The sequence below is a fragment of the Canis lupus genome, chromosome 5 (genome assembly GCF_011100685.1).
Source record: "Canis lupus familiaris isolate Mischka breed German Shepherd chromosome 5, alternate assembly UU_Cfam_GSD_1.0, whole genome shotgun sequence".
NCBI classification, from domain to species: domain Eukaryota; kingdom Metazoa; phylum Chordata; class Mammalia; order Carnivora; family Canidae; genus Canis; species Canis lupus.
In genome coordinates, this window is record NC_049226.1 from 8,619,931 (window position 1) to 8,639,242 (window position 19,312).

The 19,312-nt window shown below is 41.8% G+C and overlaps 2 protein-coding genes across 11 annotated transcripts; one reads left to right on the forward strand and one right to left on the reverse strand.

The window, feature by feature from the left end:
• The first annotated feature begins 12 nt into the window (after positions 1–12).
• Positions 13–10,967, forward strand: PUS3 (pseudouridine synthase 3). 2 transcript variants are annotated; one of them, XM_038535709.1, is made up of 6 exons: positions 13–350; positions 984–1,206; positions 8,012–8,447; positions 8,555–9,120; positions 9,984–10,174; positions 10,309–10,619. In XM_038535709.1, the coding sequence occupies exons 3-6, from the start codon at positions 8,073–8,075 to the stop codon at positions 10,617–10,619; spliced, it is 1,443 nt and encodes a 480-aa protein (XP_038391637.1). In that variant the 5' UTR covers positions 13–350; positions 984–1,206; positions 8,012–8,072. The 2 variants fall into 2 exon arrangements, with proteins under 2 accessions (XP_038391637.1, XP_038391636.1); XM_038535708.1 differs by lacking the exons at positions 13–350; positions 984–1,206 and adding an exon at positions 5,656–5,708 and having other exon boundaries at positions 10,309–10,967.
• Positions 3,240–19,187, reverse strand: HYLS1 (HYLS1 centriolar and ciliogenesis associated). Of its 9 annotated transcripts, none has more exons than XM_038535714.1 (5): positions 19,068–19,187; positions 17,696–17,823; positions 13,562–13,611; positions 7,402–7,519; positions 3,240–4,540 (listed from the first exon to the last, which is right to left on the reverse strand). In XM_038535714.1, the coding sequence occupies exons 4-5, from the start codon at positions 7,413–7,415 to the stop codon at positions 3,613–3,615; spliced, it is 942 nt and encodes a 313-aa protein (XP_038391642.1). In that variant the 5' UTR covers positions 7,416–7,519; positions 13,562–13,611; positions 17,696–17,823; positions 19,068–19,187; the 3' UTR covers positions 3,240–3,612. The 9 variants fall into 9 exon arrangements, with proteins under 9 accessions (XP_038391642.1, XP_038391640.1, XP_038391644.1 ...); XM_038535712.1 differs by having other exon boundaries at positions 17,696–17,827; positions 19,068–19,154; XM_038535716.1 differs by having other exon boundaries at positions 7,402–7,532; positions 17,696–17,827; positions 19,068–19,154.
• Positions 19,188–19,312: the final 125 nt, after the last annotated feature.

The following is a 19,312-nucleotide window of genomic DNA, read 5'->3' on the forward strand; positions in this document are numbered from 1 at the left end:
CGTTCAGGGGCAGGTTTCCATTCCACCGGCCCCGCGTCCCCCGCAGGTGTTGGAAACCCTCGGCGGGGCGCCGCTGTCGGGAACACTCGCCTGCTCCTGACCCTCTGCTGAGCCAGCAACAGCTTGGCACTCTAAGCCGCCGCAATTTTCGCATTGGTTCGAGCGAGAGTCCTACCACTCACTACCCAGACAATTTTCCAGACGGTGAGGGGGAACCCTCCACTTCCCCCCAACCCCGCCCCTGGCTTCAAGCAGTCCTGCCCATGTGTCCTCCGAAACATCTGCTTCCCACATGACAAGATGTCAGAAAGACCAGAGAATTTCCATAGGAATATAGAGGGTCGGAACGGGTGAGTTTCATCTGACAAATTCAAATGCGAAAGATGCGAAGTTGTTCGGGTTCTAACTGTTGCCCCTGTCCCAATACCTGTGACGTTTCCGCGTACCGGCTTGTTTTGATGTTAATTCTGATGTGTGCCCTTCGCTAAAGCAATCCTGGGATAACTGGTTTCCTGGCGGCACCACCTCCAACCTCCTACCCGTGCCTGCATAATCCGGCATCCACTCCCTGTACCACTGACTAATGAATTTGGACAAAAGAACCAGATCCCTTTCCGTTTTCTAACTGGAATCGTGAGATTTGGATGAGCGTCTCTGCAAAACTCCGCAAACCGAGACCGAGCTATGACCTCTCCGTGGTGCTGAAGCGAGACTCCCCAGCACTGTTCGCTCACTCTCGGGCACCTCATTTGTTTTGAGGTTATCAAACTGCTCTTAAGACTCCACATGTGGATTCTAATAGCAAATTTATTGTTTTTATTATCTCTCAATGGTAACTTTCTACTAATTTAAGTACGTATAAAATCGGGCCAGGTTCTTAAATGTTAGTTTTCATATAAGGATAGCAGACATTTGAAAAACCGCTTTTCCGTTATTTTATTGCACTAGAATTTATCCTATCTTTTATTCTTGTGTTACCATAGGCCCCAGAGTCTGCCTTGTCGGAGGTAGAGAAGTGGTGGCCAGACTAGAAAACGTTAGGCGGATTTCGGCGTCGAGACTGCGCCTCCGTCGCTTGGAACTACATTTCCCACAAGGGTGGACTACATTTCCCATGAGACTCTGGGCGCGCCCGCGCGCGCGCGCGCAAGACACAAAATGACAGCTTCCTGTCTCGCGAAAAGCTGCGTGGTGGGCCACGGGAAGGTAAGTAAGGGAATTTGGGGATGAATTATTTTCTGGGTTATACAAAGAGGAACGGATAATTGGACAAATAGCTGGACGGGCTTCCCCCTCCGCCTTGCCCATGCCTTGCCCTTCGGAGCCCTGATGGGAGGGAGCGGCATCTTGCTTAGGACCCTGTTCTTGTATCTGCTGCTGCTTGAAGCTCCTGGCGGAAACGCACAGCAGGAGGAACTTGGTAATTGGGTTCTTAGCGGGCCCTTGGACTCGAGGTCTCTGCTGCCTCAGAACGGTGTGCTCATAACACTAAACACTACCAGAGGTCAGGATTCCAGTAGTATGCGGGAAGGGAGGCGTGGCGACTCTCTTCAGATTGTTTGGGGGGCTTGGATTCCGCTGTCAATGATCGTAGTGCGCGGCGCCTGGCCCTTTGGCCCCTCCTCCTCCTTCCTCTCTGGTTTAAAATAAAGTTTATCATGGAAATGCTTCCTAGTGCTCCACTAGTCACTAATAGTTGGAGATTTAAATCCTTGAACTTCAGGAAACGTGTTGGAACTCCAGCGGTAGGCAGCCGACTCTGCGTGGGGTCGGCGCCCAGCCACACTCCGGCTCTCCAGGGTCGGGTCCGCTCGGGGCTGCTGGGCTGCAGGAAGCGCCGTGCCGACGAGTCTCGGCCTCAAGTCCTCTCTTTGCCGCAAACCTTACCTGCTGAAACCCTTTGGACCAAGCCTTTGGTCAAATAAGGGTTGAACTCGGTAATCCCTGGAAACTTCTTGCGTTGGTCATTATTGGGCTTTGAGATGGAGCCAAGTCTGGTTTAACTTGCATTTAAAAATGCCATATGGTTTTAAAGTAGTTTTTTGTTTTGTTTTTTGAAGAGAGGAGGTATAAAAACTACCTTTAATCCCACTACGGTTTTGATTTTTCCTTTTGCTATGTTGTGTACGTGCACGCGACTGTGATCATATTAGTTTACAACCTGTTTCATTTAATTTGCAGTTTTCCATTAGCTTCCCATTATTTTCAGTGGCTAATATTCTATTTAATCATTTCACTGTTGTTGGGTAGTTTGCAGTTTTTACGTATTTGCAGTGAGCGTATCCTACACCTATCTTTGAGTCAATGATTCTTTCCTGATAAATGCCTCACTGTGGAACTGGATGAGTGTTGTAGCTTAAATATTATGGAGAAAATATATTTTAGCAGATAGTAATGGTCACAGTTACTCATTTCTACATTACATAGCTGTTTTCCCTTGAATAAGCCAACTATTTCTGCTGTCACTGTAATGGCTTCAAATGCTAAAACTGACAAACTCCAGATTTTAGATGTCCCTCACTGGATTAGAAGAATAGATCCAATATAAAGTGAACAGAATTAGCATTTTGGTCTGTACCCAAATATGCCAGTTTCATCTTGGGATTTGTGTTTACATCTAGTTCCAGAGGTTCGTAGTTAATTTTTTTTTTTTTTTTAAGATTTTATTCATGAGAGAGAGAGAGGCAGAGACACAGGCAGAGGGAGAAGCAGGCCCCATGCAGGGAGCCCGACGCTGGACTCAATCCAGGGTCTCCAGGATCAGGCCCTGGGCCCAAAGGTGGTGCTAAACCACTGAGCCACCTGGGCTGCCCAGGAGTTCTTTTTCTGAGTGGGAATAGCCTTCAAGTGACAGGCATAATTTCTAAGAAAATCTCAGGGGCAAATTATTTAAAAAAGCGTGGTAGTCTAGAAGTGACAATTAGAGGGCAGTAAATTACTGAAGTATTTCTGAAATGCAGCTTGGGTTAGACTCCTTTATGTGGTATAATACTGTTATTGAGGGTCTATTAAAAAGCACTTACATTTTCTGGATTTATTGTGTTCCTTTAGTAATGGAGATATGTTGTTACTTTTCTTCCTTAGGATTATGTACATAAAGGACAGTTTTTTTGTTCCTTTCCTGTGGCTCTCATTATTTAAGTGGTGAGAGTATGATGGGGAGCAATGACTGGAGGCAAGTCATAACCCAGTTTTGAGATCATCTTAACTTTGGGAAGTATTAGTAAGTAAAAATAAGGTCAAGTCCACAAAATCCCAATTCTTTAATGAATAAGCTTAATGCCCAGCAACTTTAAAAACAGCAGTTCACATTGGCCAAAGGTTAAAAACAATATAAAACAGAAACAGTGCTATCTGACAAAGTAGAAAGACTAGGTCTGTTTTTTTTCTTTCTGGCCTTATTTCTCTTGCAGTTAGTAGATTTGAGAGTGGTAATTTGGAAGTGAAGTGGTATTTGATTACCAATGTGATATAGACCTAGGAAAGACCAATGGTGGGTGAAGTCCTTACTGTATAATGTTCCATGGGCTTGCAAGTTAGTTGTTTCTATTTAAATAGAGGACAGAGATAAAGATTACCCTCAAACAATCCCATAAATAGGTTAAAAAATACTTAAGAAGGAAAAAGAGGGAAAGGAAGCTTCCTGGGCATGACTCCATTTGCAAGGTCACAACGAACACCCCAACGAAGGGCAGATCTTTTCTTCTCAGTTGGCACCAGGTAATTGTTTGGAACATATATGTGCTGAGGTTTGGCCTGGGGTTCTGGTCGCGAAAGCATCTGCTCTCGGACACCCCAGCGTAACTCCTTTCTATGATCTTCACCAGGTAACCTCATCGAGTCCCAGTCTCTTTTGTACTCAAAATATCGGGCTACCCGGTCTACCTTGCCCCGATTTCGGCTTAACTGGTCCAGCCTTGGGAGAATAAAGGACTTGGGTCTGCTGGCAACGATCAGGTCTTGTTCATAAGCTGGAGGGCCCATTCCTTCTCTTTGTAGATAACAAATGAGCTGATCTTGAGAAATTCCTTGGTATTCATTTGGTAGGGTAAATTTCTGTGGAATGTCGTCTGGGGAGTCCATGTCTTCCTGGAACTGTAGACTCATAAGCTTTTGTCTTAAGTCCCAGAGATCCATATCACTTTCTGTACCAGACTCTGATTCACTGATAATCGACTCATCTGTCACTAATACTTCCCCATCTGGCTTCTTCCGCAACACCTTTCTCTTCATCACTGGCTTTCGGAGTCTCTGGGAGGGCTCAGAGACTGTTACTGAAGTGGCATTACTTTCTACATGTGGGTACTGCAGTTGCACAGGAAGAGCAAGTCGCTTTCCTGGGGTTACTGAAGCTTTACTGTAGGGATCATACTGGATAGACCGGGCATCTCTCCTGACATCTCCCTCACCCTGCCCTGCACAGATGTGGGTAAATGCTGTAGCAGCTGCCAACATTCGTTCTTCTGGATCCATATTAGCCCATTTTTGTCCACTGGGCCCCATGAGTTCCTCCATTGCTTCCCCTCCACTGTAGGACCTTCTGCAAGAAAAAAATACTCATCAGTTTTCTGGTAATTCCCAGCTCATAAATTGTTCATTCCCTTTTGTGTACTATTTTATTGTAGTTACACAGAGAAAGAATGGCTAAGGCAATCATAAATGTAATAGTTATAATAATAAAATACAGATTATAATACAGAGTAGTATGGGAGCAGTTTGGAGGAACATTAACTCAGCTCTAGAGAATCCATCATCTGCTTTCATTTCCACTCTTATTTGCTCTCACTTTTTTTTTTTAAACATTTTATTTATTTGAGAGAGAGCGCGAACAAGTGAGCATGCACATGAGCACGCACAAGCAGTGGAGTAGGGGTGGAAGGGGAGAGGGAGAAGCAGACTCCCTGCTGAGAGAGCCTGATGTGGGGCTTGATCCCAGGACCCTGAGATCATGACCTGAGCCAAAGGCAGTTGCTTATCCAACAAGCCACCCAGATGCTCCTTGCTCCCACCTTCTAATGGCTGGTAGTTCCTGCTACCTTTAGTAGTCCTACGACAGGACAGGTGAGTTCTGGCATTAAAAAAAAGCTTGTGGGGGATCCCTGGGTGGCGCAGCGGTTTGGCGCCTGCCTTTGGCCCAGGGCGTGATCCTGGAGATCCGGGATCGAGTCCCACGTCGGGCTCCCGGTGCATGGAGCCTGCTTCTCCCTCTGTCTATGTCTCTGCCTCTCTCTGTGTGTGTGACTATCATAAATAAATAAAAAATTTAAAAAAAAAAAAAAAAAAAAAAAAAAAAAAAAAAAAGCTTGTGACTTAGGGCACCTGGATGGTTCAGCCAGTCAAGTGTCTGACTCTTGGTTTTGGCTTAGGTCATGATCTCAGTGGATCATGAGATTGAGCCCCATGTCTGGCAGAGTCTGTCAGCTTGAGATTCTCTGTCTCTGCACTCTCCCCTCCCTGCTTATGCTTTCTCTCTCCCAAATAAATAAAATCTTAAAAAAATAATAAACCAACTTGTGACTATATGATATGGTATGTGATATGGGGCTTAAGCTTAATGGACATTACCCAACTCAGAGTGGCAGTTTGTATATCTAGGATTGTCCTATGTGCTTAACATTTATCAGTTCATGTATCCTTATTATCTTCTTTCAACAGATGAGTAACATGACGCAAAAGGGGTTAAATAACAAGCCCAAGATTACAAGCTAGTAAGTCACGGAATTGGAAGTCTAACTCAGGCAATCTGGCTTCAGAGTCCTTGCTTTTAACTGTGAGAGTGACTTAATCCAAAACCATCACAAAAGCAGTGATAGGCATATAAACACTCCTATGCTTAAGAAGTTTTTGTTAAATATTTGAGAGCGCCCATATGTGTGCTCACAAGTGGAAAGGAGGAGGGGAAGGGACAAGCAGACTCTGTGCTGAGCATGGAGCCCAATACTAGTTTCCTGACCAGATCTGGGATAGGTATCATCTACTGTCCACCATTTCCTGTATCCCTACAATTTTTCTTTTTAAACTGAAAAACTAGTACATGTACATGGTGATTTAAAAAAAAAAAAAAGATTGTCGACATATTAGTTTCAGGTGTACATTTGACAAGTTTATAGGTCATGCTAAGTTCACAAGTGTAGCTGCTATCACCATAAGATGCTATTACAGTACCACTGACTTCATGCCCTATGCTGTACTGCACATAATTTTAAGGATCTCCCCTCCCCCTACCAAGTCTCACTCTCAAAGGCAGTTTCTTACACTTTCTCTAGTAATTTTCCATATTCATATGTGTATTTTTATACCATAAGGGAGCATATTATACAACTCTTCTGAACTTTAGTCCTGGTGATCCAGCTGTATCAGCACATGTTGACTGACTTCATTTTGTTTAAAGTCGCACACAACTCTGATGTATGGATATGTTCCTAATTTAATTCACCTTACAGTCTTGTTAAAAATGTTACAAGTATCTTTTGAGTTTTTAAAAGATATATACTTGTATATACTTGTGTAAGCATATATATGTGTATATTATATTTCTAGAAATGCAGTAGGTCAAAAGATGTGTGTGCTCAATTTGATAGCTGCTGTCAAATGCCCTCCGCCCCCTGAAGAAGCTGCACTGATGGTGTCTTCAGAGCTTGTTTCTTCATTCCCTCTCCACAGTGGTATACTAGTACACCTTCTCTGCAGTCAGCTTGGTAAACAGTTCCCAACTTAAATGCCACTGAATAGACATGAACTTTTCATATATGTATGTAAGGTTTTTTTTCCTCTTTTTTGTATGAAATGCTTTTCCTTTCCCATTTACCTCTCAGATTGTTGAACTTTTTCTTATTGATCCTTACATTAAAGCTGATGTATATATTCATAAAATACTTATAGAGCAAGCAAATTACCCTTTGCCATAAGTATTTTTCTTCCAAGTTTGTTGTTTACCTTTTATTTTTTTGCTGGTACAAATTCAATTTTAGGCAGTCACTTTTTTTTTTTTTTTTTTTTTTTTTGTTTTCTACAGTATCTTACTTAGAAATGCCTTTTCCATTCCAAGACTATTAAAAAAAAGGTTTTCTTCTAGTACTTTTAGTTTTTTTTTTTTAATTTAAACTTTTAATCTATCATAGATATAAGAAACTCTCAAAGGCCAAAAGCTAAACAAGCTACCAAGAATTAGGTAACATGACCTTAGAACAGATTTGGAGACAATCCAGAACTAAAGTGACCACCAGTCACAGATTGTCTAGTACTGTCCCAGTTCTAAGGATGTGGTATGTCGATCCCCATGTTTTTGAAATATGACAGGAATTTCAACATCTTAATTAAATTTTCTAGACTGACTCTTCTAACTGCTAGAGGTACAGAACATAAATTTGACTTTAAAAAAGGACCATGATGCTTAATTACCTTTTTTCTGCCATCAAAACTACTTAGAGTGGGAAAGTCTGGACTTCAGGCTCTATTTCCAATATGAAATACAGTCATTGGCAAGTTTCATCAATCAGGCCAGCCTCTACTGTACCACCTTTAAGACAGAACTGTTAGATGTTAGGACAAACAAGCCACTGATTTTATCTGACATGTTGAAAAAGCAGAGGAGCAGACATATATATTCCATATGAACAGATTTTATGATTCAAAAGATTGGACAAGCGTAATAGTCAAAAGGAAATGCTTTAAGGAAGAAATAACAGTAATCAGTCCTTAAATCATCTTAGCTAATAAAGAAGAGAAAAATGGGATCTATAGACATTTCCCCTAAATTCTGACTGAATTTTAACAATGCTATTTCTTGATGTTCCTTTCCTTTCTGACTGTGAACTGGCCAGACAGGATGGAAAAGAAGAATATTTGTGAATGAGCAACCTATAGCAATGAAGCTAATGCTTGTCTCCCTGAATGGAAGCAAAATATATCTTTTAGGCATTAAATTAAATCTTAGGTACTATTTGCACATAATGGAATGATACTGACATCAACCAAAGTAATCTGCATTGAAACTGTTGTATCCTTTTAGTCTCTTTTCAGATAGAGTGGACCTATATGATTCCTTTATTCCTGGGGTTGGTTGTCTTATCATGGCTGAAAATGACACAGATAGACTCCAAATTGAGAAACTCCTGAAGAGAGTACAAGAACTGGAAGAGGAGGTACAAAGACTTAAAAAAGAACAGGCCAACAACAAAGACTCAAACGCCAGAGAAAATTCTTTAGGAGCCAGAAAAGCTAAGCGTGCATTTGATTTCAGTGCTCATGGCCGAAGACATGTAGCCCTAAAGATAGCCTATCTGGGCTGGGGATACCAGGGCTTTGCCAGTCAGGAAAACACAAACAATACAATCGAAGAGAAACTGTTTGATGCTCTAACCAAGACTCGACTAGTAGAAAGCAGACAGACCTCCAACTACCACCGGTGTGGGCGAACAGACAAAGGAGTTAGTGCCTTTGGACAGGTAAGGGCCACTATACACTATACAGTTTCTCAAAGCAAGCGATACCAATATATGCACATGCTAAGAATTCAGATTGTGTCTCCAAACTTCTTTCTTTAATTCCACAGGTGATTTCTCTTGACCTCCGTTCTCACTTTCCGGAGGGCAGCACTTCGGAGGATTCTAATTTAAAGAATGAAGTCAACGATGTTGCTAAAGAGATTCGCTATACCCACATTCTCAATCGGGTGCTCCCTCCAGACATCCGTGTACTGGCCTGGGCTCCTGTGGAACCTAGCTTCAGTGCTAGGTTCAGCTGTCTAGAGCGGACTTACCGCTATTTTTTCCCTCGTGCTGATTTAGACATTATAACCATGAACTACGCAGCTCAGAAGTATGTTGGCACACATGATTTTAGGAACTTATGTAAAATGGATGTAGCCAACGGAGTGATTAATTTTCAGAGGACAGTTCTATTTGCTCAAGTAGAGCTAGTGGGCCAGAGCCTGGATAAAGAGCAATGGCAAGAACCTTTCCAGTTATGTCAGTTTGAAGTGGTTGGCCAGGCATTCCTTTACCATCAAGTCCGCTGTATGATGGCTATCCTTTTTCTGATTGGCCAAGGAATGGAGAAGCCAGAGATTATTGATGAGCTGCTGAACATAGAGAAAAACCCCCAGAAACCTCAGTACAGGTAAGTTAAAAACAACCAAAAAACCCCAAAGTGACTGTTGCCTTTACGTTGTTTTTAATTAAATACTTTAATTAAAGGTTAACATATCTTCCTCTCCAACAATTGTCTAATTAACTAGGTCACTTATTTTGTCTTCATGAAGCATTTACTCTAACTTGTAGAATGCTATGAACATGAAGGAGGGCTACCTTTTTCTTGTCTCACTTGTTCTGTCTCATTAGTAAGAAACAGGTGTTTGGACCAGGCCCCTTAATAAAATAACATTCATTTTTTCCCCATGAATTTATGTTGAGAGGTATTATTGTTAAGTTCTGGTGAAGTTTAAAAGTAAGCATTCAAACTATTAAATCTTCCTTGCTTTATATTACCGAGTAGTCATAACTATCATACTTTGAATTTTTCCTAATTTTCAGTGTCTGAAATGGTAGGAAAGATGGGAAGAATAGACTTTTCTTTTGAGAGCAGGCTGAGGTCAGATAAACCAACAATTCATTCCTAAGCAGTAAAATCTAGTTTTTACTTCATATCATGCAAAATTAACAAGTTTGGAAAAATGTAAAAAATAATTTTATAGCATTATGGTTGAGGCAAGTCATCTCACTTTTGGGTGACCTGTTACCCTTAAAATTTAGCCTGATATAGATCAAGTTTAACTAGCTGATCCATAGTTTTTGTTTTTCTTCTTTTAATTATAAAGTTGTTCAAGGTTAGGGATCAGTTTTTTATTTTCTTATCTGTTACCCAATACTGACAAAGTTTTCCCCTCCTTTTAACCCAACTACCCCCTGACCTTGTTCCTAAAAAACTGTTGGATGGCTGCTGTGTATTTTCATACTCTGTTTCTCATCTCTTTTTCTCTCTAGTATGGCCGTAGAATTTCCTCTAGTCTTGTATGACTGTAAGTTTGAAAATGTCAAGTGGATTTATGACCGGGAGGTTCAGGAGTTCAATGTCACTCATCTACAACAACTATGGGCTAATCATGCTGTTAAAACTCACATGTTGTATAGCATGCTACAAGGACTGGACTCTGTTGCAGTGCCCTGTGGGACAGGTATGACAGGAAAATCCTAGGATACAATTATTTACTAGAACCAAAGCTATAGAGAGTATGGGGGAGGTAGATTTATATAAAGTTTGGAGGTGATTCTACTGTAGTAAAGTAATATTTGATTGTATATATTATAGGACCAAAGATGGATGGAGTAACAGAATGGAGAAATGTTAAGCCTTCTGTCATAAAGCAGACCAGTGCCTTTGTAGAAGGAGTGAAAATGCGCACATATAAACCCCTAATGGATCGTCCTAAATGCGAAGGATTAGAATCCCGGATCCAGCATTTTGTACGTAGAGGACGCATCGAGCACCCACTTTCATTTCATGAGGAAGGGTCAAAAACCAAAAGGGACTGTAATGATACAATGGAGGAAGAAAATACTCTTTTGGAGAAACCAACAAAGAGAGTCTGTGTTGATACAGAAATTAGAAGCATCAGTTAACCATAACAGGATCTAGAAGGGAACCAACTAGCTAGTGGTAGGGGTATAGAAAAGAAATATAAGATAATATGTACTTCAAGAAATCCTAAAATTCAGATGATCAGTTCTTGAAAAAGAAAAAAAAAAACAAAAAAACAAAAAACCCAAAAAACCAAAAGTCCCCCCAAAACCCAAAGACCATTAAGCCCTATAAAGGAAGTTCCAGCTTAAATAAGAGTTCAAACATTCTCATTCCTCCCCAAAAGGATTACGAGATGGAAGAAGCAAAAAGCAATTGTGAAATGGAGAGTTGTTTACATATACATGTGCCTTGTGTTCAAATTAAAGCCTGATCATGCAAGTGTCTAATTTGTTATGCTGTCTTTTTAAAAAGCAAATGAGATATTCACTACTCATCTGAATTCTTATAAAGAACTTTGCCTTGGTTTATTATTTTTAAAGATTTTATTTACTTATTCATGAGAGACAGACAGAGAGACACAGGCAGAGGGAGAAGCAGGGAGCCCGATGTGGGACTGGATCCCAGGACTCCAGGATCACGCCCTGGGCCGAAGGCAGGCACTCAACCACTGAACCACCCAGGCGTCCCTCAGTGTATTATTTTTTTAAGAGAGAAATTAAAAATAAGAAATTTAGTCAGTTAAATATCTGGTACATTGGTTTATGCAAGGCATGATACTACCTGAAAATGACCTACCTGAATAAAAGCACAGCATCTCTTACAAAGCTTATCAGTCTAGTGCTGTGAGCCACAAGTGGTCTCGGTTGCACAGTCATCTTTCTCTTCCTTTTTTTTTTTTTTTTTTTTTAAGATTTATTTAAGAAAGAGCACATGAGCAGGGGGGAGGGACAGAGGGAGAAGGAGAAGCAGACTCCCTGCTGAGCAGGGACCTGATGTGGACCTTGATCCCAAGATTCTGAGACTGAGATCATGATCTAGGCCGAAGGCAGACACTTAAAGGACTAAGCCCACCCAGGTGCCCCCATCATTTTCTTCACAACCTTTTACATATGTAAAAAGCATTCTTAGCTTTATTCATGAGCCATATAAGAATAGGCTTAAACATAGGAGTTTACAACCTCCTGATGTAGTGGTTTAAGGAAAGCACTTACAAAGAGGAGGTTTCCAAGCTAAATCTTGTAGAACAAGTGGGAGCTAGTTAAAGAGGGGATAAAGAAATAACATTTTAGTGTGTCCAAGGCAGAAGATACAGTTTGTATACAGCATTAGAGATTTAGCAGCATTTGAATGCAGATAATTGTAAATAAAGGAATATGGCTTGACCCTGACAAGAGCCTAGTTTAGAAAAGGAAGCAAGGGTCATGTTTGTAGATTCCTGAAGGCCTTCCTAAGATTTTATTTTGAGAAACCACTGGGGGCAGGGCAGGGAGGGGAAGCCAGGATCGTGTAGCAAAAATACTGCTCTGGGATTGCTCTGGGTTTGGTGTGGATTGGAATAGGGCAAGACAGTGGGGCCAGTTAGGAGGCTGTCAGAGTAACCAAGGAATTAAATGATGACGGCTTAGACTAGATTTGTAGTAAGGGGGATGGAAAGAAGATGAATTTGAAATCAAGAAAAGAGCAGCAACAGGGTTTTATGGTGAGGTTCAAAAGTAGGGAGGCTTTCAGGGTAATACCTAGGTTTCAGACTGAAGCACATCTGAGACACAAAGGACAGGAAAATGAGGTGGGGCTGTGTTCTCAAAGATTATAAGTAACCCTCAAAATATTATTACGTAACACCACTATTTATTCAAAAGAATTCAAAGTTCTTTTAAATGAGATATTAGGGATCCCTGGGTGGCGCAGCGGTTTGGCGCCTGCCTTTGGTCCAGGGCGCGATCCTGGAGACCCGGGATCGAATCCCACATCGGGCTCCCGGTGCATGCAGCCTGCTTCTCCCTCTGCCTGTGTCTCTGCCTCTCTCTCTCTCTCTGTGTGACTATCATAAATAAATTTAAAAAAAAAATTTATAAAAAAAAATAAAAAAAATAAATGAGATATTAGCTTTTATAGTAATTAAAATAATAAATACCAAATGAACTCAGACCTTCTGCCTCAATAACAATCTTCATCACTACAGAGTGTAATACTTCTGTACATTTATGAAACAATTATACTATATGTTTGAGATCCAAAGTTTTACTTACCAATCAACAAATAGTTTTGTTTCTACTTAGGCTCCAAACCCCTGGGATACAAATATGGTGTATATCCTCAAGCTGCTAGCTAAGACAACATATGGAGCAATTACAAACAATGTTAATATATAAAGAGTAAACTGATCTTGTGTAAGTGCTATAGAAGCTTAGCAGCATGTGGCACAGAAACAAGACTTTACCTAAGAAGTTCCAGGTTTAGGATGTAAAACAGTATAAGAAAAGTGAAGTGACATTGCAGTACTGAAGAAAATACACAATAGCTTTCACATTCTAACAGAGTAGGAACTGGACAAGGTCCTCATTTTAGAAATAGGAAAACAGTGGTACAAAACAACTAAGGTTTATTCTTAATAGCCAATTGCACAACCCAGGTCATCTGTATTTTTTTTTTTAAAGATTTTATTTATCCATTCATGAGAGACACAGAGAGAGAGCGAGAGGTGCAGAGGCACAGGCAGAGGGAGAAGCAGGCTCTATGCAGGGAGCCTGATGTGGGACTCGATCCCAGGACTCCAGGACCATGCCCTGGGCTGAAGGCAGGTGCCAAACCCGCTGAGCCACTCAGGGATCCCCTGGTCATCTGGATTTTGAGTCCTGTCATTGATCTTTGGAACCTGATTTTTCAACATTTCATACTGCCTGAATATTCTTAAAATGTTACTTTCTCCTCTAAATTTGATGTAAGGATCCTTTTGTTTTGAGTGTAATCACTGAGTATAGTATCCTCACTTTCACATGTAAGGACAAACCGAAGCATTCAATTTTTTTCAACTTCTTACCTTATTTCAGTGTACCTCCACTCGCATTAGTTTTCAAGTTAAAGAAAAACCTGGAAAAGAACAGAGTTTATGAAATCACAATTTTAAAAAAATCAACTCTAAAGAAATGATATACAGGACAAAAAAACACTAACTGAAAAGCCATGTTTGGGCAATTCTATAGAAGCAAAGGAGTCAGGATAACAGTCTTAGATCTTAAGTAAAATCCTTTGAAGGTTAACTAGATTATACTATCATATATAGTAGAGTAAGCATTTTGTGATACTATTTTTTGGTAGTTGCCATAGATAAACTCAGGACAATTATCATAGATGAAGCAATGATGAATCCCAAACTGCAATTCTGCAAAACTACGTAAGTTATCTGAAGTAATATTTGTTATAAATTTCAGTCTCTGACTCAAGGTAGGGACTAAATAAACATTAGAAGAAAAGTAGATCCTAGTTTCTTCATTGGCAAAATTTAAGAAATTATTCCAATAGGTGATGAAGTTTAAATGAGATTATACACATTATATATGAATATATAACATTTAATATATATGTAACATTATACATAAATATATATAAATAAAATGGTGTTTTGTGAGAAGTACTAGACCATTTAATTCAATATTCATGGAATACAAAACTACCTACTAAAAATATAAAAGCAGGGAAATAAATGGAACAGGACTCTTTGGGTTAGGAGGATCTCCAACATGAAAACCCAGAGATTTCTTTACAGCATATGTACTATACTACACAGTGATTAACCTGTTGTCTTCTTTGCATTTAAATTACAGCATACTCCCATTCTTTTTCTAGAATGTATGAAGATGGTTATTTATAAATAAAATATAAACTTAAGTAAAGGCCCATAGGTAACTGTAAATTCTTTCCTTTTAATATAAAAACCCCTTTACTTAGGGCGAAACTTTCACATAGAAGCTAGAGCAGCTTATACTTTGCAGATTCTGATAGTATTGACCAAAATACCCAATAGTACCTTCTTTCCAAAACTTTTGAGCAACTCACTGTCCCAGGCTTAGTAGTTGCAAGTGAAAGGGTTTTGAGGGTGTTTGGCTTCTAACCGTTACAGGGGGGCTACGGTAGAGTCACAACAGATTCCTCTACCTCTGAGGAGGTAAGCACACAGCTTTAAGAACCACAATGTCACAACAAAACACTGACAAAAGACAACCATAATCCAAAGAGACAACCAACTGGGGGAAACACTTTTAACAGGTTCAAAATCACTTAATTCAAATTCTTCTAAAAAGCTATTAAAAGGTACATCAGAAAAGGGGAAAGACAGATGGCTTACCAAAGAAATAATAATACTCATAGAAAAAGATGTTTAATCTCATTAATAACACAAATAAAAACATTAAGATATCCTTTTAGGTTGGTAAGATTTTTCAGCACCTAGTGCCAATTAGAAGATTTATTTTTTCTTTTTTTTTAATTTTTATTTATTTATGATAGTCACAGAGAGAGAGAGAGAGAGAGAGAGAGAGAGAGAGGCAGAGACACAGGCAGAGGGAGAAGCAGGCTCCATGCACCGGGAGCCCGACGTGGGATTCGATCCCAGGTCTCCAGGATCGCGCCCTGGGCCAAAGGCAGGCGCCAAACCGCTGCGCCACCCAGGGATCCCTAGAAGATTTATTAAAATAATAACATTTGATATGTTATTAGAAGGTGGAAGATAAACACTCTTACTGCGTGTTTAACTGTGTTTACAGTGGGTGGGTAAAACTTTGGATCTCAATTTTTCTAGAGGGCAGTTCAGCATTATGAATCACAATGTAAACCGTATCACAATTTCTAAGCCATAACCCACTTCCAAGAATTAGTCTGAGGAGAGATAAACTGAACAAGGATGCAAATGTGTATACATACATGTAGCCATCATGCTATTTTTTATGATGAAAAAACTGGAAAAACAAGTGTCCACCATTAGGGGATTGGTTAAATAATAGATCACACGGGGCAACAATTGCAAGAAATACCATGAAGTCATTAAAAATAACGTATACCTATATTTGACAGACAAAATTCTAAGGCATAATCTGCTTTTTTAAGCGAATGCCTTATTATATCTGAAATATACAATTATATAAAAATATTTTCTGGGCAAAATCATGTAAATATATATTCCTAATGAATACATCTGAAGGAAACCCAAATATGAAGTGGGCTGCTTTTTAAATTTTAATTAATTAATTAATTTATTTATTTATTTATTTATGGGGGGTTGCTTTTTTTAAATGGTTATCTGACAGGGGCACCCGGGTGGCTCAGTGGTTGAGCATCTGCCTCGGGCTCTGGTCGTGACCCCAGGGTCCTGGGATCTGGGCCCGCAGGGAGCCTGCTTCTCCCTCCACCTGTGTCTCTGCCTCTCGTTTAATTTAAATACATTAAATCTTCAAAAAAATAAAAATAAAAAAAGTTATTTGAGGCCGATGGAATAGCTAGTATTTTCTTGCTTTTGTTCTCTATAGGTTCGTACTTCTTGGATTAATTCTAAAAAAAAAAAAAAAGACTGTATTTATAATAAGGAAAAAAAAAGTGTTTTTTGTTTTGTTTTGTTTTTGTTTTTTCCTCCTGCGGGTAGGACTATAGGGCCCTTGGATTCCCCACGGCCTCCTAGCCGCCCAGGGAGAGGGCTGCACGCCAGGCTGCGGCCACAAGTTCACCAAGGGCGTCACCGGGGCTGGGAAGGGTCCGGTCCCCGCACCTCCAAGCCCCCGAGCGCCCACCTGGCCGGCGCGCCGGCCTCGGATGCTCGCGGCCCCCCGCCCCGTGCGCCCGCCCCGGCCTCCGCCGGCTTACCCGCCCCGCCGAGGGCCGCTCGCCGCCCCGCGTCCCGCGTCCCGCGTCCCGCGTCCCGCCGCCCGGCAGCGCAGCTCCGCAGGCTTCCGTTAGCCCGCAGCTCGCGCAGGCGCACAGCCCGCCCCGCGCCCAGGCCGCAGGCCACCGCCCACCGCCCACCGCCCACCGCCGCAGCCGCGGTTTGAACCCGAAGAGCGAACCGGCGCCCTCGGCCCCGCCCCCCAGCGCCCTCGGCCCCGCCCCCCAACTCTCCTATTGGCTCCGAGGGTGAGCGTCTGCCCCGCCGACGTTCTGATTGGTGCCCGTCCTCCCCGGGCCTTCGCCCTGGGGCGGGAAGAAGCCCGGGGACTTGAGGCGGCGTCCCTAACTCCGTTAGCGACCCGCTGGCTGGGTCTGCGGGGGGGCGGCCCCACGTTCAGGCCACCTGCGCGGACTGCGCTTCCGCGCTTCCCTGCTCCGGGCGGCTGCGGGGGGCGCGAAGCTCCCGGAGCTCGGAAGCCGCCCCGGGGACCCGCGTCTGCAGCAGGTCGGCCTGGGGTCCGACCCACGCAGCTTCCTTGAAAAGCACGGACGCGCATCGCGCCCCTTCCGTGGCCCGTGTCCAGGCTCTCCGACCGTGACCGTCTCCCGTCCCCACCGAGGCCCCTGCGTCCTTGCTGCAGCTGCGCCGACCTCCCTGCTGGAAGCACTCGCGGCCTTCCTCCAGAATGCACCTGCCTGCTCCCTTCCCATAGCCTTATTCTTTAAAAACATTTTTTATTTTGTTTTGTTACATGTACCCGCTTTGGGAATTGCTGAGGTTGAGACCTAGAAAATTCGTAGGGGTCCCCACGGACCGACATTCTAGTCACTGCCCTGCAACATGACCTGTGTCCTGCGGGTCAGCGCGTTCTCTATCCCACTTCACACAAGGAGCTGCTGGTTGACACATTTGTATTATTTCTTTAAAAAAAAAAGATTTTATTTATTTATTCATGATAGACAGAGAGAGGCAGAGACACAGGCAGAGGGAGAAGCAGGCTCCATGCAGGGAGCCCGATGTGGGACTCGATCCCGGGTCTCCAGGATCCTGCCCTGGGCCAACAGGCAGGGGCTAAACCGCTGAGCCACCCAGGGATCCCCTGACACATTTATATTATTTCTTAAATCCAAGATTCTACAAGAGAGACGGGATAATATTTAATCCTTTTTCTCCGAACACTTTCCCTTTAGTCTCAGGGGCCTTCCAGTGACTTCTGAGTCACTTTGGATTTGTTGGGGGAAAGAAAAAGGAACAAGCAAGGTGGCAGAAAGTAGGTTGTAAAGATTTGAATGACCCTACCCCTAGGTCTCCAGTATCAACACGAATGCTGCTCGTTCTTTTCTTTCCTCATGAGCCAATATCCCTTGTTCTAGTTTGGTCATCTTATACCTTGCATGACTTTTTCTTGGACATCAAATCTCGCCAATCTGTCTTAGAAACAAGAGCACAGTCATTTTTTCTTACCTACTACTTTGACCATTCAACATGCTCCTTTCTCCTCCACCCCCAATTATTTTCTTGTTATCCTTTATGTTAAAGTTTGACCTTTGAAAACCTTTAATCGATAGGAACTTGAGGGACGCCTGGGTGGCTCAGGGCGTGACCCTGGAGTCACAGGATCAAGTCCCACATCAGTCTCCCTGCATGGAGCCTGCTTCCCCCTCTGCCTATGTCTTTGCCTCTCTCACTCTTTCTCTTCTTCTCTCTCTCTCTCTCTGTCTCTCATGAAAAATAAAATGTTAAAAAAATAGCAACTTGAAGGGTCTATCTCCTGTCATATTTCAAGTCGTATCTTGTGTTCAACTCAATCCTTGTTTCTTGGTGGATCACTTCATGCTCCATCCTTACCTAGATCTGATTTAATAATCTTCATGATTCTCTGAAATTCATTGAACCCAAGAACCCAGGTTAAGAAACCATAACCAAGGTCATCTAAAATAGAGTGTATGGAAGAAAATCCTATTCTTGAAAACAAAATTGCACCCTTAAAAACAAATTGTATAGAAGGAAGCTCCATGAACTCAGTGCCTGGTCCCAATAACTTTTAACTCATGACCAATCTTGTTTCTACATCACTATCCACATACCTCCCCATGTATTATTTTGAAGCAAATACCAGGCATCTGAAATCTATATTACATATAAATAATCTATAAAAAAGACTTTTCAAAAGCATAACCACAATACTGTTATCACACCTAAAATATCTAATGTATTTCCTTAATATCATCAAATATCCAGCGTTCGACTTTCTTCTTGTCTCCTTTTTCTTTAGATAGCTGGTTTCAACCACAATCGAATCAAGTCCACATGTTGTGAGGGACCCCTGGGTAGCTTAGTTGTTTAAGCATCTGCCTTTGACTCTGGTCATGACTCAGGGTCCTGGGATCAAGCCCCATGTTAGGCTCCCTGCTCAGCAGAAAGTCTGCTTCTCCCTTTCCCTCTACTCCCCCCACCCCGCTATGCTCTCTCTCTCAAATAAATAAATAAAACCTATTTTTAAAAAAAGTCCACATGTTGTAATTGGTTGATCTTTTAAGTTTTTTTTTTTGTAAGTTCCACTTCCATTTTCTTCTTGTGCAGTTTATTAAAGGAACCATGTTGTTGGTCCTATGGAGTTTCCCATAATCTGGATTTTGCTGATTAATGCAGTTTAATATGGTTTCCTTACCTTTTGATTATAACGCAGCTCTCTTTCAGATGCTTTCCCTGCATAGGTTTAGCTGTTTATAAACCCATCAGCATCTTTATCTTTGCATTGAAATACTACTTTCAACTGGTTATATTGTCATCCTTAAGTTAATCCCTCCTTTATGATATGTTTGCTTACCTCACCCCTTTGTTGACATTTTTAAACTCCTTCAGCTATAGCCCTCTCTTATTTGACTCATTATCTCCTATCTCTGACATTTGTAA